Here is a 25,006-nt window from a genome sequence, read left to right as displayed (position 1 = left end):
TGGGTACAGCCACGGAGAGGGGTCCTGGAGCCATGGCCTTGGGATGAAAGCTCATGCCTAAACCCTCCTTAAAGTGAAGAAGTGTAGATCCATCTCCTCAGTGGAGTGGTTTGAAGTGCAGCTCGACCAAGTGTCCATGAACCACATTTAGGTCTGTCCTGTACTAAACTTAGACTTGGTCTAAAGGACATGTTGTCTTTCTGCACCTCTTCTACCACCTGGAAGAAGAGGCTTTAATGCCTGGCTGACACCACAAAGAACCTCAAGACCTCCAGGAGGAGGAATGTGATTATAAAGAGAACAGAAAAGACAGTGTCTCATATGCCATTCCTTTTTCTTTAATTTACTTTTGGAGACAATTGTCTTTACAAAGAAAAAGCAAGAAATTCAGCCTTGTCTGGGAGGGTGAGGAATTGCTGTGGGATGGGCTTGACACATCCGTTGGCATTCAGCCAGGTTGCAGGTGGGATTTCTTTTTGCCAAGCTACTCTCTGGCCAGCAGCCATAACCTTCTTGGAGAGCATTAGCTGTGGTCTGGAAGGAAAGGAGGGCTTGCAGCACTCTGGCACACTCGTGCAAACTTGAACGTGGCTTGCTGAGGCATTGCTGCAGTGATGAGAGCTCAGGTACCGGTTTCATATGCTGGCTTGGAGTTCCCTGGGTGCTTGCTTGGTGGAAGCCTGAAACCACCATAGCTTCACTGCTGTTCTGAGCTGGTCTGAAGGTGGGATGAGGATGCCTGTGTATTACAGCTGCACAGAAGCTGGCTTGGCTTGCAGAGGTGATTGTGGGAGAGGGAATGCAAGGAAACTGCTGTTTGTTGGATGAGAAGGGCCAAGGTAGCATCTGGAAGGCTGCTTTTTGGGATGTATTTTGAAGCAGTCGTTCCTGAAGTCAGAAGTCCTTCTCTTCTAACAGCCTCTCTGATCACTCTTAGTTAGATAACAACTGGTCCTTTTTATTTTTGGATCCTGAAGAGAATCCCTGGTGATCGTGTACATAGCATGAGAAGGTACATTTTTAGCTTTCTACCTTGGAAAATTACATTACTGCCCTGTAGCTCTGCTCTTCCTCTGAAAATGGGGTGACCTGTCCAACACACTTTGCTTTTAATAAGGATCTGTGACCTCCCCTTGGGTAGGGAAACTGAGGCACAGAGAAACACTTCAGCAAGCTGCAAGATGGTCCTCAAGAGCAGCTGTCAGCGTGTCCCACTGCTGCCAAGGTGAGATAGAAAAGGGTCTTCACCTGTACTGGGGGCATCTGGACTTTGTGGCAGTAATATTGGGATCTGCTTTGCTTTCAGAATGACCCTTTCTGGACGGCTGGGTCTCTCTCAAGGTCTGACTACTTGGAAGCTGCCAACCAGTCAGTCTGCAAGCTGGCAGATATGCTAGAGGTGATCGAGGACAATGTATCGCTCATCCTGAACTTCCAGGACCTGCCATCAGCTCATCCCTACTATAGCACTTACATCAACATCACCCTGGAAACCATCCTGGCATCGGGAATTCAGCAACAGGCTGTGAGTTCTGTGGGGTTGGTGACATTTCCAAAATTGCCCTCCTAATGGGTTTCCCTGAATCTTTGAGTGCCTCTATTTGGACATCAGTCCTTGAGTGATCCATTCTGGACAATTGATTTCAAATGCCACCCTGTGCCAGGAGGTCATGCTGGGGAGGACTGTTCCTCCAGGCTGGTTGTCCCAGAGTCTGGGCTTAGCATGGACCTCTGAAAGCCACCCAAGGTGACTGCTGATGTAGCAGTGTACCCTGGCAGTAAGGAGGCTTGATAGCCTCTTGGGCTATACAAATGGTAGTAGAGCTAGTAGATGGAGGGAAGTGATTGTTTCTTTTTCCCTTACTCAGCAATCACTGTACTGACCAGTACAAGACAGATGTTGATAAACTGGGGCAAGTCCTGAAGGCCACCAAACTGGTCAGGGGGTTGAACATAGGAAGAGGGGCTGAGAGAACTGAGTTTCTTCATCCTGGAAAAGAAAAGACTTTGGAGAGCTGCTATTAGGTCTCCCCAGTACTGGCGAGGAGGTTGTTGAGAAGTTGGACTGAGACTCTTCACTGAGCTGCATGTCAGGAGGCTGGGAGGCAGCGGTCATAAACTGAAGCAGGAGAGGTACCTGCTGGATATAAGGAAACCAGTTTTCTCTGTAAGGGCAGGTAGGTGTTGAGAGGGACCTGGAAAACTGAGGGATCTCCATCCTTGGAGATTTTCAAAGCCCAGCTAGACAAAGCCCTGAACAACCTGATCTGAAATCAGTGCTGGGGTTGGTTTGTGTTGGAGTAGAGATCTCCTGAGGTCCCTTCCCACTGAGCGATTCGATAAGAGCCTCAGACATGAGAGAAGAGGCTGAGACCTGGATGCTGGTTGCAAGCAGCAGCGAGGCCTTCCTCTCCTCTGACTCCTCAGTTTTAAATAGTCCTCCCTGGGCTGAGCAACTATTTCCACCTAGAGTCAGCTTCTGCTTCAAGGAGAAACAGATGTCCTGGATCTGAGGTGTTTTCAGCAAAAAGGAGGTCTATGTACCTGCAGAGATCTCTTCCAGACTTTCATTTCTGCCCCAGAATTGTCCTTGCTGGGTTATGCCAAACATTTTGATTTCCAGCTCTGAGTGGTTGCATGCAGAGTCCAGCCAGCCTTGTCAGCTGTGTCTTCTCTGACCACAGAGTATATAGATCTTCACCCAGCCCACCAGGAGCTCCCTGTGATGCAATGATTTATTCTGGAGGGAGAGCACCACTTCCCACGTGTCAGAAAGGCACAAGGGTGTCCCTAGGAAAACTACTCTTCTTCACCTAGCTTGGGAAGGAAATCTGGTTCTTTCACTTGCCCTGTGCTCTCCCTTGAATATGGACTCGTTGGAAATAGCATGGTGAGGCTGGCAAGTGGAATGACTACATTGCTCACAGCTCAGATATTTTGTCTGTACCAATTAGGTGCATCTGCATGTGCAGACAAGTTCAGCACTGACTTGTGCAGTGATGGGCCCAGGAGGGAATGGAGCTATTTTTAACTTCCATCTGTGCTTCTAATGACTGACACTGCCACCCAATTCACTATGTGGCTGCAGTGACAGTGTTATCCACAAGCCTCTGCCAGCTTGGTTAGATCCAAGGGAGGACCATGCTGTCTTCTCCTTGGATATTGGAATGGAAAGCAGGAGGAAAAATAGCTGAAACATAGATGTGGGGTTGTGAAGTGATATTTCTCACCCAGTTTTTATGGTTCCCTATTGAAAATACATATGGCTGAATCTGTGCTGCTGTGATGGTTTGGTAGATGAGTGTCACTGAGTTATTAAACATGGGTTAAAGCAATGCGATGCTCAGTGATGCTGCTGAGATCATCTGGTTGGGGCCAGCCTCTGCTGAAAAACTGCCCAGCTTGATTGCTGCATCCACTTTACATCTAGCAGCTGAGCATGTTAACAGTAATTAATTTGACATGTTTTCAAAGCATGGTATGAACTTAAGAAAATCCTTGCCCTGGGCCGGAGTAGATGCAGCCCTGATAAAAGAGGGTGAATAAAACTAGTCTTAGCCGTGGGATCACGAGAGGCTTCTCCTGTGCATCTTGTCTGCACTGCCAATTTTAGCCTCATGTCCTTAGTTCTCTCTGTGCCCTGAACCGGGCAGGGAAGACAGGTTTTCAAGGATACACCATGGCTCTTCTCATGAGCCCTTGGCCTGATCCCTTTGTATCTCAACCCTTTTCACCTCGAACATTTTGTGCCTTACAGTCCTTTGGGCTTGAGGATAATCCTGAAATGCATTTCATAAAAGATGTGGGAGGCTGTAAGTGTCTCCTAGACAATTTGTATGACAAACAAGGTAGTCTCTCGTGATTTTGCTTCTGGCTTGCTGTAAACTGGCTGTCTGAAAAGCTGCCTCGTGTCACCATCTTTGTGAACCATCTTTGCTGTAGCTGTCCTCTGTCTCCCTCCCTCCACAGGTAATGTGGCTGCCGGACACGGAGAGGCAGCTGGTCAGGCAGATTGCGCCAGGTTTCCAGCAGACTTCTGGCCTCAAGATGGACGCAGAGCACTTGAGGGAAAAGGGCATCGTGAAGCTCAACCTGCGTTACACCAAGGTCACAAACGAGGATGTCAGGTACGGTTGTCCCTTTGGACACTGTTTGATAGCCTGTGTGCTCCACAGTGCGTGTTCACAGCTCTGTGCATCCTTGTGCCCTGTGTTCATCCCTGGCCTAGCAGCATCTTTTCATCCCGGGCCATCTTATCTGCACAGAGGTACCTTTACAGATGGACTCGCTCTTGAAAGCTTGAGCTGTGCAAACTTGTTCCTATCCATCACCTGGAATCCGGGCTGTTCCCAGGAGTGCACAGCTGACTGATAACTCTACGTGCTAATTCAGTATATGATGATCCTTTTTGAAATACAAATATATGAATTGTCTGATTCTTATTACACTGTCAGCTCTGGGAAAAAGTGAAGGCTTTTCACACCAAGTACCTCCAGGCGTTGTTTCATCCTCATTAGCAGCTGGCCTTTGCTTCTGTTCCTCTGCTCCAGAGTTGCTACCACAGAATTTTGATTAGTCCAAAGTCTGGATATGCTTTCAGAAATTTATCTTTGCAGAGAGAATTTACCTGTTTTATTACTGTCCTTTGACAGTTATTTAGACTGGTCACGTCTCCTCTTAAGTGAGATTGGCACAGCGTGGGGTTCCTCTCCTGCTTGAGCCTGTATTTGAACCGTGCAGTGTTAGCTCCCAGTTTTGCCCCCTTCTCAGAAAGGGTGGAATGTCTCTAGTAGAGCTTTTCTATTTTTTAGAGTTTGAATTTTTTCCCTAAAGAAATATTTGATAAGGGTTTGTAGAAGAAAAGTATCTTCAAAGGATTTGTCTGGCTGTTCATTTGGCCTGGGAGGAGGGAAGAGCTGAAGCCCGTAGCTGTTTGAGAATGTGGTCTTATTTAATGTAATCTAGTGGTGTCTCTCCACGGCTGACAGCAATCAGTCTAGCTGCTCGCCCTTTAAACCAAGCCTGTGCTTTACCTGTTGGAAAACTCCTGTCTGGTTTTCCCTTACTTATTTGAGCTATCTCATGGAGAGGACTGTATGCCAACTCTCTCATCTACCCCAGCTCTTCAGCCCCAATCTCTCATCAATCCCACCTCAGCTGTCTCCAAAATCAGACCTCCCACCTGAGTGTTTCTTGAACCCTGAAAACCTTGTGGTGCCCAGTCAAATGTTGCTACAGTCCTGCAGCACAAACCAGAACAGGCTCAAAAAGCCCTGGTATAACAGAGTCCCCTCAAAAATCAGCATCTGGATGTAACATTGCTGCAACCACCTCTGCCCTTGAGAATCCCTTCCCCTTTGGAGCAGCTTGATCATGTTGTGAGCTTTGAGATATCCACATCTTGTGCAGTGGCCTACCACCTCAAAGTGCTTTGCTGATATGGAATTGCAAGGATTATTCTGCCCGTGTGAGGGAGATTAGTGATGGTTCTCCTTTGTAGATAAGGAAACAGCAATTTATGCAAATTGGATGGGTACAGGGAGTCCACTATCAGTGCTTGGTTTGCTGCCGACAGCTCCTGTACCCCAGCTTGTAGTTTTAGCTTCTTGGAAAATGACCTCAGGAGACTGGAAGCTGTAACTCTGCGACTCCCCAAAAGAAGGGCGTGGGAGTTGTAGGAACTGCTGTTGGAAATGAGTCTTACCGGTTTTTAATTAAGTAAATTGCCTATGAAGCGTTACAGGCATCTGAGCCCGATGTTAATTTTGCATCAGCATGATGAGAGGTGGTGCTTAGAAAAACATGACGTGCCCATCATTTGTGAGGAAGTATCTGAGATGGCATGTGGCCTGGGTCAGACAGCTTTGAAGAGGCAGAGAAAGCTTTCAAGTTCAAACCATTTGATTGCAATGCCCTTGGGCTACTTAGAAAGTGACCGTGCCCTGTTAAACTATTTTATGCAGTTCAGACCCAATAGATCTAGCTTTGATTACAGTGGTGGCTGATGGCAAGAGCTCTCCTCTTGGAGTTAGGGGTCAGATGTTTGCTGGGGGACTCACATCTCACTCTGTCTGTCTCCTGGCAGGGACTACGCCATGGCAAACCTGAGTGTGAATCTCTACACTGTGAACGAGCCCTGGCTATACTCCATCCTGTGGTGCGCCGGCGTCCAGTCGGTCACCTCTGACAGCTCCCACGTCCTTCGCAAGGTGCCTTTTCCCATCTGGCTAATGGTAAGCACGATGCCTGGGAAGGTGCTGTGAACCCTGGAAGGGAGGGGTTGTGGTGGAGGAGAGGAGAGGTGGCTCTTGACCACAGCAGCCATATGTCTAGCGGCTTTCTCCAGGAAGGTTTGGTTGAATTCAACGTGCTATTGGGCTTGAGAGTTTTCTCCCTCTGTATGCCTGAGATGGCAACAGAACAATGCTCCTCTTGCACAATCTCTTCCTTCAGACAGCCGCATCTCTCCCCATAGAGGATTTGGGAGCTGTGGACATTGTGTTGCATGCCCCATTTAATCCATATGATTTTTCTATTTTTCTCCAATGGAAAAAAACCTTTCCAGACCTGCCGAGCAGCTGTTGAGTTGCAGGAGAAGCAGGTACACAGGTGAACCAGCAAACCTGGCTTCTGTGTTTTAGCCAAGCTGCAAAACTAGCTTTTTGCCTAACTTTAGTGTGGTTTTAATACCAAATGAAGACAAGTTTTATCTCTGACTACCCCACTGCTGGGCAAGGAACAACCAGAGACCAAAGGTAGCCCCCTTACCTATTATGTAGCCAGTAAACTCTGAAAACTCCCCTAGCACTTTAGGTCTCTGAACCAAACATAAATATTCATGTTGGACTGGAAGGAAAACTATGAAATAGTTGTATCAAAGAATGCCCAGAACAAGAGCTCAGCTGCAGTGGTGTAAGTGCATGTGGTGGAGGGGCTGTTTTCTCATCACAGATCCTGTTGGGGGTAGGACTGGGCAGCTGTTTTACCTGCTACTCTGGCAGATCTCCTTGGGAAAGGGGAGAATGAGATGAGCACGAGGAGAATTTAACGTTAATGAGTTATCTGCATCTTTAGCTTGGAGGTGGGACCTCAAGACTACTGCCTTAGGTGGATGAAGATCTATGCACCATGTCCTTAGCCTTAGCTTAACTTACTGCTTATATCTGACTACACAAATTCATACTGGTGTGTGATAAAGCTGGAGAATTGGAAATGGTTTTATAAAGACTGAATCTGTTGGCAGAAGAGATTATTATTGTTCGAAATGTGCTGCTGCAAACATCTGTCCTCCTCTACAGCTGGCAGGAGTTGTGTGCACGTCACTGGCAGCTTTAGCTCCAAAAGCCTCTTTGCTGATACTTGGAGCTTTCCTCCAAGGGCTCTCCCACCTGCTGGATTTCCAACTCAGCCCTCTGCAGCGAGTGCACACTCTTATATCACTGACAGCATAAAAATCCCTTTTTTTCTGCATATTGAAGTGCCTGGGTGATGTAATCTAGCCAGTTTTGCCATCTGAGCCCCCTCTACCACATGGGGAATGGCTTGGGAGCCAGGCTCTGGCTGCCCAGTGCCCTTGGGGGTTTCACTGGGCTTTATCACCAGCTGAACGGTACAAATCTGTTCTGCTTCATTCACCCAGGGACCATTTGTAATTGCAAAAATATGTTTGTGTTTCAGTTAAATAAAAGGGGGGGGGAGGGGAGAAGAAAAAGTGACAGTCTCCACTCTACTCTTAAAAAGCTGCTGGTAAGAAGAGAGGTCATCAGACACAGCATAGAGGAGGGCTTTGAAAAGCTTGAGCTGGGGTTCAGCCCCTAACTTGATGTCTTTAAAGCAGGAGCCCAGCGTGGGACTTCTTTCTGCATTTTTGGAAGTCTCCCTCAGAGCCAGAGTTTGAGATGCTCTCTGCCCAGTTGCACTGAATTGATGAAGGGTTTGATGGGCTGCAAATGTGAGGATTTCAAGAGTAGGACTTATATTGAGTAAATTTTATAAAAAAAACCCCCAAACTAATCGCACTGAAACTACCCTGTGTAAAAAAGAGGAATTGCAGGTGAAATACAGCAAATACCTGAGCAGGTCTTGGTGCAGATGGAGCAGGATAACAAGTTGTCTCTGCAATAGATGTTTGCTGACCCTCTGCAGAGCTGAGGGGACACCTGCTCACTGGGCACTCCTAATAATGATGTGCGTGGGGTGGATGTCTTTGGAAAAAATACAGTTTTTCCCCTTTGATCACCTTGAAATTCCGTTTTTGTCACTTATAAAATCTTGGTTTGGTACCAAAAGCTTCTAGCTTTGAGCTTTCTGCAGGACTTTAAAAAAAAAAAAAAAAAAAAAAAAAAACCAAAAAAAAAAAACCCCAAAAAACCCCAAACTGTAATCAGATGCTAGTTTGCCCAGAAAGCTGTGTCTACCTGTTGCTTGGGGTATATTGTAGGAAATACAAATTTTTCCCCACAGGAAAACCTGTTATTTGGATCCTTCAGTTGTGAAATACCAACAGTTGCTTAAATTAAAAATTTAGATGTGTGGACTTTGTTCTAGCTTGGAAGACTCTGAGTTTTCATTCAAAATAGTTACAATGGCACTCTCCTGCCAAGGAAATGTGAATTTTGTGTCTGTTCGTCTTAATAGATGCAGCAAATGTTACATTTAATGTCACCCTTCTGTAATGAAGCTGGAAAATACAAGGATTAAACCTACATCAGAAGCACTGGCTAAGTAAAGCATTGCCCTCCTAAATCTGTGTTGCACTTTCACAAGATAAATTGAGACAGAAAATTGAGACTGAACAGAAGAACAAGTTGTTCTCTGCTGGGAGACAGAGGTAGCAGAGTTGATGGCTCCCAACTGGTTTTATCCATGTCACGCTACATTGCATGAACTCATCTTTATGCACTGTGTATTCTATTTCTCTAATGAAATATTATTTGTGTGCATCAACGGTGGTGTTGATGGTTGTGATGGATCTGTGTGGTATGAATCGGCACCTTTTCCTAGCTGGGACTAGTCCAGGTTTGGGATAGGAGAAACTCGTTAGCATCACTCATGGCTGTCCTTGGTAGGTGCCTTCTGAGCATTATCAGGAGTAGATTATTGTTATTATCATCACTTTCTTATCTTTACTATCACAGAATCATCTAGGTTGGAAAGGACCTTGAAGATCATCTAGTCCAACTGTTAACCTAGCATTGGCAGTTTCCAACTCCACCAGATCCCTCAGCGCTATGTTGACCCGACTCTTAAACACCTCCAGGGATGGGGACTCCACCACCTCCCTGGGCAGCCCATTCCAACACCTAACAACCCGTTCTGTAAAGAAATACTTCCTAATATCCAGTCTGAACCTTCCCTGGCGCAACTTGAGGCCACTCCCTCTTGTCTTATCACTCATTACTTGGTTAAAGAGACTCATACCCAGCTCTTTGTAACCTCCTTTCAGGTAGTTGTAGAGGGCAATGAGTTCCCCCCTCAGCCTCCTCTTCTCCAGACTAAACCCCCCCAGTTCCCTCAGCCGCTCCCCATCACACCTGTGCTCCAGACCCTGCACCAGCTCCGTTGCCCTTCTCTGGACACGCTCGAGTCATTCAATGGCCTTTTTGGAGTGAGGGGCCCAAAACTGAACACAGTAATCAAGGTGCGGCCTCACCAGTGCCGAGCACAGGGGTAAGATCCCTTCCCTGTCCCTGCTGGCCACGCTAGTGCTGATACAGGCCAGGATGCCATTGGCCTCCTTGACCACCTGGGCTGCTCTTCCCTGGGCTGCACAAAAATCAGTGTGAAGTAGTGTGCTTCTGTGCTGGGTTCAGACAATGGGTTCAGCTGGGTTTACCTGGTGTGATGACCACAGCCACTCAAACTGACAAATAGAGCCAGGGCTACTGGTGCCTTAAAGGACAGAAATCAAGAAGTATATGTTTATAACACAGGGACTGTGCAGAACAGCTAACATTAGCACTCAGAATGGACCCTGTGTGTCTCATGTGCAATGTGGATTTATTTCTGTGTTCTTCCATGGACTTGGATTTCCAAACAGCATCTTGCCCTCATCTTGAGGTACAGCTGAGATGGGAAACTTTCAGCCCACAGAGCTTTGAGTAAATGTCAGCACACGAAAGGAGGGAGAGTTTAAAATTGTTCCTGTTTGCAGTTTTTCCTGATAATGTCATTTTTGGGTGACAGGCTAGCATTAGAAATGTCATAAACGTTGTGATTTATATGCAACCCCTACAGCTCTGTGCTTTTCTTTCTGCCCTGGTGGTAACTTAGCAATGTGTGGTCTCTCTGTGATTGTACAAACCAGAAGGTTTAAAGTCTGCTTCTGTTTTTTGTCTTCCAGCCTCCAGACGAGTACCACCTAATCTGGATCACGTCTGATCTCATTTCATTTATCATAATTGTAGGAGTTTTTATATTCCAGAAGTAAGTAGTATTGTTACAGCTTGACTCTCATGTATTTGTGGCGTGTGTTTTTGTTCAGAGCGTGGGGTGGAGATAGGAGAGGAGCACCGTGTTCCCCAGGCACTTGGATTACAACAGCAGGGAAACTGTTTGTTAAAAATCCCTACGAAGACTGCAAACAATAATTCCGCTTCTGAGATAAGACGTTGGATTGGATGTAGTCACTACTTTTAAAGAATGAGATATCTCAAAATAGTAGCGATAGATGCGTTGACTCTGTTCATAAATGCGTGTGGGAGAGAAACTGTAAATGCTTTAAGGAAATGGACATTCAGAAAGAGATTAAAACACTTTAAATGAAGAAGAGGAGATGTTTTGAGATTCCGCCATTATAGACTTCAAAAAGAACATGTTAGTTTTCTTAAATCGGTTTGTGCCTGTTTGGGTGAAGAAATAGGAATATTATGATGTAGTGAATCAAATCAGTTGCTTAGTTTGATGCACAAATCTCTCCATTTTCCAAAGAAAAGGGAGAGCAAGAATTTGATGAGGGCACTGCAGAAGCCTCTCTGTTAGCCAGGGTCCCTGAACACAAATGTGGAGCATAAAACCTAGGAGCAGAGCAAGTTGAGACACTGATAAATCAGGAGGAGGTAAATCATCTTCCTAATGGCAGAGCTGGCCAAGCTACCCTCCTCTTGATTATACTGGAGGAAACCACGGTGTCTTCCTGGTGATGTCTTTTCTCCTGGGAGGCATTTTAGCTGTCAGTAGTGACAGTGTAATTACCCTCTCTGGGGAAGAAGCGTGAGCTCAGAGATGTGTGCTCCCTCCAGGAAGCAGCAGCAACCCTCTCCTGGGAAAATATCTCATTCTGAAATTGCATCTGCTCTTCCCCTGACTCTATAATCTCATCTGCTTTGGCATGCACAACAACTGTCCTAGAGACATCAAGGGACCTGTGCTTTCCTTCTTGATATCTAAAGTGCCTTTGCGTTAGGAGCAGCAATTTAATTTGCTTCAGCCTCATGAACTAGTGATTTTGCTGTTGCGTTGTCCCAGATCATCTGCTTGCATGATCTGGGTGGGTAATTACCCAGGTATTTTTGCCATGTCACAGTAGGCTATTGCTCCTGCTATCACTTGCTATGGATTTGACTTCAGGCCACGTGTTTATAATTGTGTCTAAGTTCATGACTTGCACAGTCCCACACTGGTAAACCTGTGCCCAGCAGGTTCCTAATTCCAGCATGGCATAATGGAGTGAGCAGCAGATTCAAAACTCTCCTCTCATATTAGTTTTCCCAACAGTTAATGAAAGCACTGACCGAGATGAGATTAAATTTCTTCTAAGCAGTCTTGTGATCTGAATTGTGGCCTATTAAACCTTTCTTCCAGAAAGGTGTTGTGGCTGCGTTATCTGGAAGCTTTTTACACTCCCTCAAATTTGTCAGTTGGTTTAATAAGAGATGTCCCTGGTCTTTAGATCCTGTATTTCTGTCAGATACAGAAATGCACGGGAGGAATCTGGAGGCAAGGGCTGACCTCTCTAAAGATCAGAATTTGAAGGCCAAGTTCATGAGATACTTGACTTTGGGAGATGGTGCAGAAGACTGCAGTTTTAGAAGGCTGTCTTGAATCAGACCCAGGAGACCACAGCTGAAGAAATTAAGCTGATTAAACCTGCTGAATGGGAACTATAGGTCCCAGAGCAGAGTGAAATGATGCATGCTTGGAGAGGAAGTTGCACCTACCTGGACTTTGAAATAGATGGACTCTTCCTCTCTGCACAGATTGAAACTCTCCCAGTTTGGAAGAGGTTTGATGGAGTGGGGCAAGAGGGAGCAGGGTAAGGAAGGAAAGCGTTATTGCAGGATTTCTCTTCCACCCTCAGTGTGTGATACGGGTGAGAAGAGCTGGGAACTGCCACCAGCTTTCCCCAGGGTCCATCAGTCTGGAGCACTGAGCTCCCTGCCCAGCCTCTGGACCTGTCATAGAAAGGCAGTTGCTCAGAGAGGTCTGGCCATGTGGGGTCTATCATGGCAGGGCCACAGGTAATTAGTGACAGAACAAGAGGGAACGGCTTTAAACTGCAACAGGGGAGGTTCAGACTGGACATGAGGAAAAAATTTTTCACAGAAAGAATGGTCAGAGAGTGGAATAGGCTGCCCAGGGAGGGGGTGGAGTCACCATCCCTGGATGTGTTTAAGGGTGGTTTGGATGAGCTGTGGGGGATGTGGGATAGGGGAGAACTTTGTAGAGTTGGGCTGATGGTTGGACTCGGTGATCCCAAGGGTCTTTTCCAACCTGAAGGATTCTGTGAAATGTTGTCTTTTGGATGTCTCCCTTGGCACAACTCAACCTCAAGTCAGTGGAAGGGAGAAGTAGAAACTCTAGTACTAGAAGTTGGACTTTCTGCAGCAAAGGGCTTGCTCTTCCAAGAGCCTCGTGCAGGAGGCACCCATTTCCCTGCCGTTCCAGTTTCTCCACCACATGAAAGAATTGGAGGATATATCCAAACCAAATTGGAGCAGAATTGCCTAACTACTACCTGCTGATGTGATTCAGCTCCAGGAAATGGGGGTTGGCATTTGGCCTTCAGTGTTGTGGGAGGGTTTTTGTTGTTGTTTTGTTTTTTCAAGTCCTTTTCGGGGCAAAACAGAGCTGCTTCCTTCATGCAAGGAGGAGGAGGTGGGTGGGAACAGAGCCACCGCTTCGATGTGCTCGTCTTCTCTCCTACGCATGGCTTGTCTCTCCTCCGTAGCCACGGGTAGGGTTTGCTCCTGCTGTTCTGCTTCAGCCCTGGTGACGGGATCGTGGCAGCCTCTCCAGAGGGGAAATACCAACTGTGATGACTTCTAACCGATCTTTTTTTGCCTCTTTGCCTTGTTTATTTTCTTACTGCTCTGACTGTTGTGCATGTTCCTCCTCTTTCTCTCTCTGCTGCATTCTGGCATCTCACAGCTATCACATGATCAGGTAATTCTGGTGCTTTCCTCCTCTTTCTCTTTCATTCAACCTTCCTTTCTCTCTTTCTTTCTCCCTCTCTGCTATGGCTTCACTGCAGATGGACAGAGCAGGACATAGTTTTTTATGATGCTTTCAAACATCTGGCTTCACAAGGGGGGACCATAAGGGTCTGAACATTGTATAGTCCATAGCCATGAGCACCACAGAAGCCTGATGCTGAAGCCGGTGGAAGTTTTGAAGGCAATCTAACCTTTTGTTACAATGATCCAAATCATTGCCTCTTAAAACAGCCCTATTCTGAGGTCCTGCAGTGTATTATAACTGGGAAATTCCCAGTGGATGTAATGCTTTCTCCTTGGAAATAATCCCATGTGAAGTATCCCCTTCCTTCTCGCATTTACCAGATGTTTTTGAGACCAGCCTCTTCTAAACTGTCCAGTGCTAAAGAAAGTAATATAACCTGTTCAATTATACAAAGTAGCACTTCTCTAGGCCTGGGAATTAATAAGGCAAATATCTGGAAAGGTTTGGCTCACCCCTTGCTGCACTTGGAGCTTTGGATCCTTCAGGAGTCTCTTCCCAGTTACACCACTGTGAAATGGGAAATGCAATGTGAAAATAAATAGAGTTGCACCCAGGAAAAGAACAAGCCTGGGATGCTGGATTTGAAGTGCCATCAATTGTAAACCCAGGTTTCTCCTTGTATTGGCTGTTTTCTCACCAGTCATTCTCTTCCCCCTTGGAGGGAAGCGCTGTCGCTTTCCTGCAGTAAAGCCTTCGCTGCACCCGTACTCGGACCAAACTCTTCACATGTTACCTTGTCCATTCCTTCTGCTCTGTGCCATGGGGTTGTATTTCTGAGGACTTGGCTACTCCCTATCTGTGCTTATCTGCCCCTCTCCCTCTGCCCACCCACTGCCTTGGGGGTCGGGGTTGGCCACCTGCAAGTATCACCTGCTTCACGAGGTACCTTGGACTTGCGGCGTTACGTCCTCGCGGCATCTCCCCTAAACAGGACCTGGCTGTGGGGCCAGGCTGAGCCCTTCTGTGGGTGCAGGGAGGTTGGGTGTTCTCCCTGTTTGTGCCTCCCCCTTGCTCCCTGGCTCATGGATAAGGAGGAGACAGGCATGGAGGAGTTGGGCAGGCTTTAGGCAAGAGCAGTTGCAGGATGGGGACTCTGGTTGCAGCTGGCTTGGCTCTTTGCTCTCTCCATCTTATCACCTCGGTACCAATGAACCCCGTTTTCTCCCTGATTTGCCCCTCTCCCATCCCCTTTCCCTGTCATTTAGCATCTCCCCTCCAAACCAAGGGTCCCAGTCGTGGCCCTAACACGGTGTATGCTGTCTCTGTGTTGTTGTCCCAGTATTTTTTAGTCTGTTCCCACCCTGTGTCCGTCTGGTCTGCTTTGACGCCAGCCTCCCAGAACAAGACCTACCTGCTGTCTGTCTGGCCTTTTTGCACGCTGCTGTCCTAAACGTGGTCGATCACAACAGAGTCCAAGGGGGTAGGAGAGGTGCTATTTTCTATTAAACAAGCTTTCTGGAGACCCAAAGGCTATTGAGCACAGCAGAGAGTATTTCATATGGTGTTGATTGGAGTTGCATCATGGTTAAATGTACTGGTGGCTCTTCTAAGAGAGTGTTTCAGAGTACCCCTGAAAAATGGGGTGACCCTCCTAGCTTGTTCAATCAGAGCAATGCACCCCTGTGAGAGGAGTCATCAGCCACTCATGCATATTTAATCGCCCGGGGTCTGACCACAACTGCCGTGGGAGGGTGGAGAACAGAGTGCAGTGCTTGTTCCTCTTGGCAGGAAGAGAAAAGGCCTTAGTCCCTGCACCCCTTTGAGGCTGGGCTGTCTATGCCTCAAAACAGCCCATGGCCTCCATGGGACATCTAGGACCTATGGGTAAGTGATCATTGTGCCTTCTGGCCACACAGCCCAGCCTGATGCTGAAAATCCTGATGTTGTGGGCAAAGAAAAGACTTGTACAAATATGTTTTGGTCCTGATTATAGTTTAAGGAGGATCATACCCTGTGAGATTCTATGAACTTGCAGCCACATTGACCTTAGTGGGATCTGTCTGCATGGGACACTAAGGGTAAAAATGGTGGTTTTCCAAGTCAGAGTGGCTCATCTGAGATGATGATAGAAGAAAAATAATTTTTTTATTTTAAAATTTTTTATACTTTAATGTCTTTGCCTCCTTGTGCCTCCTCTATGTTACTTCTGTCCATGGGTCTGTGAGTTGTGTTGTGTTGCCATCCCACCCCCTCTTCTCTCTGTAGCAGAGCACCCCTTTCATCCATACCCCGGTCAGAGCCTGATGGCGTGGTGTCAGCTGCTGGGATTTGGGAAGGGCACCCCTGTGAAATCAGCACCAGCTAGGTTTTCCTGGAAAAATTGCAGAACCTCTTTTGTGGATGTTGCTTTGTCAGGCTGATGCTGTGGACCCAGGCTGGAGATGTGTGGGGCTCCTCAAATCCTCTGCTCCCCGAGGTTGGGGAGGGAGTTAGTAATTTAAGAGAAGGCAGTTGTCACCTAAAAAAAAAAAAAAAAAACAACCACCAAAACACCTTTCTTCTGTGGGTAAACCACTAGATGGTGCCAGAAGATCAGAAACTCTATAAACAACCCTGAATCCTTGCTCTTTCCCATTAAATAGCCTCTATAACATCCTTTGCTCTGGCAGGGAGAGTGGGATTTACAAAAGCTTTCCTTTGTGGTCAGGAGGTAGGACGCATCGGATGGGTGTGGGCTGTGAAAGTCTGGCCTAAACAGCATCCCTCTGCAATGGGATCTTGGGTACAGCTGCTTTGAGCCACCAAGCCCTGTTTTCCCCTACTGTGGCAACAGCTCACCTTTCACCCTTATTGCCAGCAGCTCTGCAGCTGAGGGTCTGCTACAGTGGTGCTCTCAGGCTGAAAAACAGCTTTAAAAGCAAAATCCCCCTTGAACTTGCTGCTATTGGTTATTACTACCACCAGTAATTTTATTAACATACATTCAGTAATAAGAATAAAAGTCTGGCTAATTTTAAGTGGAGCCAGTTCCCATCATGTTTATGTGGTGGAAACTTGTGGTAAGCACTGTTTCATCAAGGCTTATAAAGTGGAGGGTTTGTGTAGAAACATTTAAGTAAAGACCTGGCATCTGGGGAGGGAAGTGCACTGGGAGAAATTCCATTTAAGGGCACTGTATGTGACAGCTACCTGCATTAGGACTCCTTGTATTTTCCTGCAGAGTAGCTCATGTTGGTGTCTGCTGTGTCTCAGGTTTGAGACCTTAAATTGTCTTCTGAGCTCTATTTTCCCACAAGTGTGAGCATGTTGCTTAGTAAGGAAAAGGTTATGGTTTCTTTACTTGGCTTGGTCTCTTGTTCTGTTCCCTCTTTCCAACCCGAAGAGTCAAAATAGCCCTACCTCCTTGGGCAGCTCTGATGTGATAGAGAGGGGTTTGGGGCCTCTGCAGTCCTTGGTGAAATTAGTGGAATTAGGATGTTCAAGGTGGTTAAAGATGACCTGCTTGTATGTCTGTACCCCTCTGAGATAACATACTCATCTCTGAACGTCCTCCTACTGTGCGGGGTTGCGTAGGAGCAAGGGAGCAAAGGCATGAGGGTCTCTGGGACGTGTTGGTCTCCACATTGTTGGTGGTCACTTGCATTGAGGATGCTCCCATGGTTGGGGAGACGAGCCCCTGATATCCCCCTCTTGTCTTGCAGGTGGCGCCTAGGAAGCATCAGGACCTACAACCCAGAGCAGATCATGCTCAGCGCTGCTGTCCGCCAGTCCAGCCGGGATGTCAAGATCATGAAGGAGAAGCTGATCTTCTCGGGTATGGATGGGCCTGGTTGGTCAGAGGCCTTTGCTCCATCTATCTCCTCAGCTGTCACCCTGCTCGCTGCTGGTGGAGGTGGTGGTGGTCTTGATACGGGTGTCATCTTCTGCTGGTGGGACAGGGTGACTGGACTGACCGTGCTGCACTGAACCACTTGTGGGATGTGGGCATGGCTCATCCATCCCAAAGTGGTGCAGGTCTGAGCACTGATTTGCTCAGAAATCCTGCATTTAATTTCCCAAGTTATACCATGCAGCTCTGTCATACTGTCCCACATCATCTCCGCTCTCAATTGTCAACAGTGTGTCAAAAGCTATAAAACCCATTAAAATAATGGCTTAGGTCACCACAAATAGTGGTGGGGAGTTTGGGGTAGACCTGGAATTCAGTGGTGCTATATGTTGAGGAATTCCTGGTATCCTTGTGCTCCTCCCAGCATTTATTTGTGTTGGAACATGCTGGAAATGTGTCCATCTCACCGCACCTCTAAGAAAGATCCCAGAAATGTGTACAAAGAGGAAAACATTCAGCTTTAAAAGATTGAAGTTGGTGCATGAAGCTCGCATTTGAAGGAATGTGATTATAATCTCCCCTTGAGCTTTGTTATGGGTTTTCTTTCCTTGTATTTAGGGGCTAGAGACCTCCAGCAGGAATTGGGGTTTATTGTACTGAGCACACACAGCAAAAAGACAACTCTTGCCTCAGAGAGCTTATTGTGTGAAATGCAGGCCTGATTCTGCCCTCCAGAGATGGTGAAAATCAGGCGGAAACACAGAGAGGGAAAGGATTTGGTCACAGCAGAATTAAGCCTCCCCAGAGTCTTCTAGATATAAAATGTCCTAGACATAAACTATCCTTAGAGGTAGGGGATATATGTTAGTTTTGTGCTCCTGAAACAAATGTTCTTGCTTAGGGTGAGTGTTTACAATTAAAACATTGGCAGTTGTGCGTTTTTCCCAGTGAAACCAGTGACTGTAGGATTCTGCCCTTTTCCAGAATGGCCATTTGGGTAGAGATTTAAGTTCAGCTATTTTGCACCTTTTTCCCCACAAGTGACTAATTCAGCCTGTGACATAACATGATGTGTATGGGGGGGCGGGGGGGGTCCAGTCTTGCCTCTGACGCTGGCACAATTGTCAGGGTCTGAAATTTAGAGGTGAGCTCCTATTTGGAGGCAGAACCTGTCTGGAACTGGTTTTAAATGGGTGCAGTGTTACTAAACCCAGGGTGAAATCCCATGTGGTGGAATCGCACAGCTGCTCAGTGCCTCAGTTCCCCCATCCACGGGGGAGCCCCTGGGACTTGCACCCCTGTGACAATGTCCCTGCTTTCTCTACCCTCCCCAGAGATCAACAACAGCGTGGAGACCATGGACGAGCTGTCTCCCTGCTCCGAGAATGGCTATGCCAACGAGATGGTCACCCCCACGGATCATCGGGACACCAAGCTGCGGATGAAGTGAGGGGCTCCAGTCCAACCCCGGCGCATGGCGTCCCCTGCGTTCGCTCCGGCGGCGAGAGCCGTGCTCTCCTGCTTGCTGCGGGATGGGAAGCTTTGAGGAACTGCTGGTCAGGCAGAGACCCCTTCCCCTACTCCATCACTAGCTGCTCCACCTCCCTGGTTGTGAGGTTGGGGGGGGCTTATTTTTGTAAATATGTAGAAAATCTGAATTTTTTTTTTGGTCTCCTTTTTTTCGAGTGTAATTTTTCCAGGGCATGAGTGGAAATACTGTGTTCATTAAATCCTCGACCTTATGGCTGAAGTTATTTGAATCTTGATGTGATAGCCTGAGTCCCCTTGGGGGGTTCTGGGAAAAACGTGTGCCCCCTTTCTCCCCTTTGCCCTGCTCTACTCCTTCCCTTGGTGCAGAGACTGTGTAGCTGAACGTTGTGATGTTCTCGTGAAGTGTCGTTTTTGTTATGGGTTTTTTTGTTGTTTTGTTTCCCCTCTTTTCCCCCTTTCCTGGGCAATGAAGTTTTAGTTCTAATGCACCAGGAGGCTGTTTGGAGGAGAGAAGCTTTCCTAGGAGAGGGGATAGCACTGCTCTTCCCTGCTGAAGTTCAGAGCCAGGGAAGGGATTGCACTGGCTCAGTCACTTGGGCACCTTCTCCTCGTTCCGTCCTCCTTCCCCAAAGCCTGGATGCTCACAGGGGAGTGGCCTTCTTGAAATGTTCTGCTGCAGTCTTGAAGGCAAATCCTGAATGTTGGCTGTATATTGGCCTCTGTTGGCAGCAATGGTTTGATGTTTGATATTTTTTTCTTTCCCTTTCTTTCTATCTTCTCCCTGAGTTGGGTGCTCTCAGGAGCCTGGATGGCTTGCAAAAAGCAATGCCTTTGGCACCATCACTGCTCGGATCTGGTTAAAGTGCCTGCCACTCCAAGTGGCATTTGCAGTTGCTTCTTGCTTCCCTGTCCTTGCACCCGTGTAGGAAGAGGTGGTGGTGGTGCACTGTGAACTTCCCCCCTCTGTGGGCCAAGCAGATGCCCATGGGTGAAGGAGTTGTAAATAGTTTGGAAAGTGAAGCAGCCCCAGAATGTTATTTATTCCTGCAAGGAGACCTTTTCTCCTTGCTTTAAAAGCAGGATCTTTAAAAGCTGCATGTTCACATCCTCCAAAGGAGTGATGGTCTTGCAGCAGATGCTGACAGGCTCATGAAGGCAGGAGCTCTCATCAGCGTGTTTCCAATGCAAAAGGCTTTAAACCAAAATCCTAGACCAGAGGTTAAAAGAAAAAAATCTCAGAAACCAAGTAGATGACAGTTGCATTTTATCCCCTCCCTGAAACGGCTCACAGCCAGCCCAAGGGCAGTCTCAGCTCTCTGCTCTTGACCTTCAGGGCCTCATGGACAGGAGCTTGTTTTTGGGTCACTTTGCTGTTCACACGGAGCCGGTTCCCAAGGCAGCTGAAGCCAGCCAGAAGGCTGCTGGAGCTGTGAATGGGTCTTGGCTCAGTCCCTGTGGCCTTCTGGTGTTGGGTTGCTTCCTTCCTTGTTGGATCTTGGTCGACACAACGTGAGAAATCCCATTGAGCGTGAGCTTCCTTTGAAGCTTGATGTGCACGGCCTTGAAAACGATGGGACCATCAAAGGGCTTTCCCGTGGAGGGAAGGGGAGCTGAGGCTGAGTCTTTGGCCAAGCTGGGTTGCAGCACCCATGAGCAGCTGGGAGAAGTCACCTTGCAGAGGAGGAGGTCTGGGGGATGCTGATGTGCATCACACTCAATGCACAAAGCAGGACGGAAAGGCCAGAAACAAGCCACAATAAAAACAGCCTCAAGCAGTTTGTTCTTGTTTTGGCAGCACTGAACTGCTCTATTTTTTTTTTAAAGCTGTACTCCAGTAGCGTTTTGAAATTCCAGAATCTTGGTCTTAGTGTATAAAAAATATTTGACAAAAGTGGCCAACTTCATCCATGTAAAAGAAAAATACCCCTGTTAATAATGAAAATATGGATTGTCATGCTTCAGTAAGCACCTCCTAAGCAGTGCAAACCAAGACGTTAATCTGTTTGCATCTACCCTGGGTTTTTATGAATGTAAGTGGAATAAGACCCTGGTCCATGCTGCCTCTTACCTTCCCCAAATACTGCCCTTCTGTATGGTACTCTCAAGTCTGTGAAACATGGTGTGGTTTTTTTTTTCCTGCAGAATTGCAAGATTTTGGTGGATCTGAAGGCTTTTGAGGAAAAAAAAAAAGTTGCTTCTCCCTTTAATGTGGTGCTGTATTGAAACATTCCCAGTGGATTGTCATTGCCAAGTGAGAGATGTTGTTTAAATCTCAGCATCTGTTGATAATCACCTGCATGTTCTGTTTTTATCCTCGGAGATGACTTTATTGAAAGGTCAAGTGCTAAGCTTGGAAGTGTTAAAAGCAATCCAACAAAGAGGTTTTTTCACAATTCACTTTTTTCTTTCTTTTTTTTATGATGAGACCCAAACTTTATGCGTGATGCACTGTTACCATTATCGTCCTGAATATTTGCTACCTTTCTTTTTAAAAGGATGATACTTTTTTGATGAAAATAGACCTAGACCAACATAAACTCTGCAATGCTCTGTGAAATAAACTGTCAGTATTTCCCTGCCAGCCTGTGACGTTGTCGTGTGTTCTGGGATTGCTTACATAATGATGATGCCTTGATCTTCTTGCTATCTTTCTGCTTTTTTGTGCTTTGTGAGGGAGCTAAAGGCCTGACCAGAGGGAGCTTTGGAGATCTGTCTGTCTTGAGATCGGTACAGTTGTGTTGCATCTCCTCTTGATGATGCCAAACTGAGTGGTGAGGTTGATACACCTGAGGGAAGGGATGCCATCCCGAGGGACCTGGATAAGATTGAGAAATGGGCCCATGTGAACCTTATGAGGTTCAAAAAGGTCAAGTATAAGGTCCTGCACCTGGCAATCCCTGGTATCCATACAGACTTGGGGAGGAAGGGATGAAGAGCAGCCCTGCAGAGAAGGACTTGGAGGTACTGGTGGATGAAAAGCTGGATATGACTTGACAATGTGTGCTCACAGCCCAGAAAGCCAACTGCATCCTGGGCTGTATCCAGAGCAGTGTGGGCAGCAGGTCGAGGGAGGGGATTCTCCACTTCTGCTCCGCTCTCAGGAGACTCCCCCCCCGCCCCCCTCCCCGTGTCCAGCTCTGGGTCCTCAGCACAGGAAAGACACGGACCTGCCCAAATGGGGCCAGAGGAGGCCATGAAGATGCTCGGGGGGCTGGAGTACCCCCCTGTGAGGACAGGCTGAGAGAGTTGGGAGGGTTCAGCTGGAGAAGGCTGCGGGGAGACCTTATTACAGTCTTTCAATACTTAAAGAGAAGTTATAAGAAAGATGGGAACAGACTTTTCAGTAGGGCCTGTAGTGATAGGACAAGGGGTAATGGTTTTAAACTAAAAGAGAGGAGATTGAGACTAGCTATAAGGAAGAATTTTTTTTTTTTTTTACAGTGAAGGTGGTGAAACACTGGAACAGGTTGTCCAGAGAGATGGTAGATGCCCCATCCCTGGAAGGACTCGAGGCCAGGTTGGATGGAGCTTTGAGCAACCTGGTCTGGCTGAAGATGTCCCTGCTCATTGCAGGGGGGTTGGATGAGATGACCTTTAAAGGTCCCTTACAACCCAAGGTGTTCTGCAATTCTATGGTTCTCTCCCATCCAGGTTTTATAAGACAGTAGCTGAAAAGCAGTCATGTAGAGAGTGACTCTGCAGACCTGAGTCTTAAACAGTAACTGTAGAATAATTTTTCAGTGTTTGTGGCCACAGAGGGACAATGACGCACCCGTAGAACTGATCAGGCAGCAGTTTTAAACCAAACAAACAGGAAGCAATTTATTTTTTACACACATATTGCAAGTCATTGCCCCAGGGTGCTGTGAAGGCCAAAAACCATAAGCAAGTTAAAAGATGAATAAATGGCTCATAGGTCTATTAACACTTATTAAACACGGGAGTCCGGATGCGAGATCCAGCTTGGGAAGTCCCTGAGCAGTTCTTTGCTAAATGTGTATATTAAGGGAAAACCTTGCTTGGTGCTTGCTCTGTTTTTGTTTATTCTTTACCCCAGAATCTGCTGCCAGCTGCAAACAGAAGGTGCTTTGGGTGAGAAGTGGATCTTGTCTGGGTCAGCATGGGATTGTTCTTTGTTAAGCAGCTGTTTTCTCCAGCCCCTGAATGGCTGCATTTAACTGATAGTTGAAAGGGATTAAAGTAAATACAACACTATCTCACTGGCTGGTGATGGGTAGTCAGTACCGTGTCATGGATTTGACTGGCTCTGGAAATACCATTTCAGTGTTAAATATAAAATTGCCCTAGGGGAAGGGGTAGAGCTCCTGATATCTACAATATTGAATAATCCCTAACTGGGGGCTGTCATTGCTGTACCCTAGGGAAAGATTTTGAAAAGTTGAAAGGAGAGAAATGAGAGTCATGTAGGCTGTGTCTGTTATTCAAATAAAAGAGCTGAGGATTGGTTGCTGGCTTTAAGCCCAAATGGCTTGGGACAGCCAACATTGTGCTATTTAACTCTTTTTCTTCCTCCCTCAAACTGCCCTTATTTGTAAGAGCGTAGTGGTACAGATGAGATAGTTCTCATGGTAGCTGGGAACCTTTCCAGACCTTTAAGTTTGCTGGTCGAGTTCTAGTCCTGGGGTCTGGGAGGTGATGCTGATGGCACCATGCCCTAACCCTACACAGTTATCTGCCATAAAAGATCTCTTATATGTCTGCTAAAGCCTTAATATGATGCAGTGGCTTTTGAAGTTCAAACTGAGCATGAAAAGTCAAGTCATGATGTGAGCAGCAGCAGCATGAGGCTGAAGGCTGGTTCCCCTTCTGGACTCTTGGTGCAAGCAACCTCTTCTTTCCTGAAGCTCCTGACCAGGTTACAAGCTCAGTGTGAGTATTGACCATATGTGAAATAAGAAACCAATTTGGGTTTTTTCCCTCTTAAGACTCTTAGTTTTTTTCTCTTTCTTCCTTCTGGACTGCGTTTCTGTTACTTCTCTGCCCTTAAGCATTTACTTGGCTCTCCTGCTTTGGCCTCTTCTCCCAGAGATGGGTGACTGCCCTCCACTTCTGCGAACTGGCTGAGGGTGAAAAGAGGGTGTCTGTTACGGAGGCTCTCAAATAAACCACCAACCACCAAAAATTAAAAATTTATTATTAACAGGATTAACTAGCTCTCCATAAATTACAGGTTCAAATGTCTGTGAGAGGAGAACAGAACAACTTTCTGGGGTTTAACGGCAACCCAAAATGCTTTACAAAGACCCACTACCTAGGGTTTAAGCAACCCAAAACACAGAACAAAGCCCCACTCCCTAGGGTTTAACGGCAACCCAAAACGCTTTATCACTCACCTGACAAGTGAGGGCTCTCAACCTCGAGGACCTGCTCAGGGCAGCGTCCCGACCCAAGGCACCTCGAGGAGTTTCCTTGGGCAGCGTCCTGACCCAAGGGGAGAGTCCTCGACCGCAGCTGCTGCTCCAGGGGACGAGCTCCAAATGGCTCCCCCAGGGGACTCCATTTATACCCAGGCCGAGTCTGACCTGTAGTCAATAGCGGCTCCCATTGGCCAAAGGCCCCAACTACCGTGAAGCCCCAAGAGCAAAGGCCATCAGGAGCTGCTACACTTCAGCAGCCAAGAAGCTCTGCTTTCATTGGGTGGATGTGCCTGCCACAGTGTCCTGACTCCATGGCAAGGTGGGGCCATGGATGGTGGTGCCAGGAGTGCACAGACAGCTGTCCTTCTCTTGGGCTTGTGGTGGGGAGGTACAGACCACAGTGTGATCAAGTCTTAGTGACTGTCTCCCTCAAGGCATCTCACTGTGGCCTCTGTTACCTGATTTATCCAGCACTCTTTCCTCTTGTCCATTCCATTATTTTTTACTTGTTTTCTCTTCAGCTTAGCTGCATCCCTTCTCCTCCCTATTCCTTTCTCCTCCTGACATGTGTACTCTGCTGCTCCTTTGGGAAGCTTTGGTCCTGCATTCACAGAGAGCTTTCCCCAACAGGCATCTGGAGTTCCTGGTTCTCTACACTTGCATTTGCTTTTTGCACCTTTTTAATGCTTGTGGCTTTGTGCCTAATGGCTTCTGTAGGCCACGTGCCAAGGGCTGAGCATTTTTAATGTGAAGAAGAGATTTTAGAGTCTAAATCCACTGTAAGAACACTGCTTCTGGTGTCTGTATCTACCCTGAGAGAAGACCCAAGAGCAAAGGACAGCTTGGGCTCCTGCCCCTGCATATGGTGTCCTTCTGGGGGTGCCTAGCAGACCCCCTTTCAAACACCCCC

General features: G+C 47.1%; 1 protein-coding gene across 6 annotated transcripts in view; it reads left to right on the top strand.

The window, feature by feature from the left end:
* GDPD5 (glycerophosphodiester phosphodiesterase domain containing 5) overlaps positions 1–21,299 on the top strand; it is a 177,713-nt gene extending 156,414 nt beyond the window's left edge. For 5 of the 6 annotated variants that reach the window (XM_074816509.1, XM_074816511.1, XM_074816510.1 and 2 more), the window contains 6 exons: positions 1,307–1,525; positions 3,970–4,127; positions 6,086–6,233; positions 10,343–10,425; positions 17,100–17,212; positions 18,562–21,299. In XM_074816509.1, the coding sequence (XP_074672610.1) occupies positions 1,307–1,525; positions 3,970–4,127; positions 6,086–6,233; positions 10,343–10,425; positions 17,100–17,212; positions 18,562–18,677 (837 nt within the window). In that variant the 3' untranslated portion in view covers positions 18,678–21,299. Of the gene's footprint in view, positions 1–1,306; positions 1,526–3,969; positions 4,128–6,085; positions 6,234–10,342; positions 10,426–13,368; positions 13,403–17,099; positions 17,213–18,561 lie in introns of those variants that run through there. The other variant, XM_074816514.1, reaches the window with a different exon arrangement.
* The last annotated feature ends 3,707 nt before the right edge of the window (positions 21,300–25,006 follow it).

This window comes from Strix aluco, chromosome 2 (assembly GCF_031877795.1).
Source record: "Strix aluco isolate bStrAlu1 chromosome 2, bStrAlu1.hap1, whole genome shotgun sequence".
NCBI classification, from domain to species: Eukaryota; Metazoa; Chordata; class Aves; order Strigiformes; family Strigidae; genus Strix; species Strix aluco.
The sequence above is the reverse complement of the archived record's forward strand: the minus strand, read 5'-3'. Positions and strand labels throughout refer to the sequence as shown.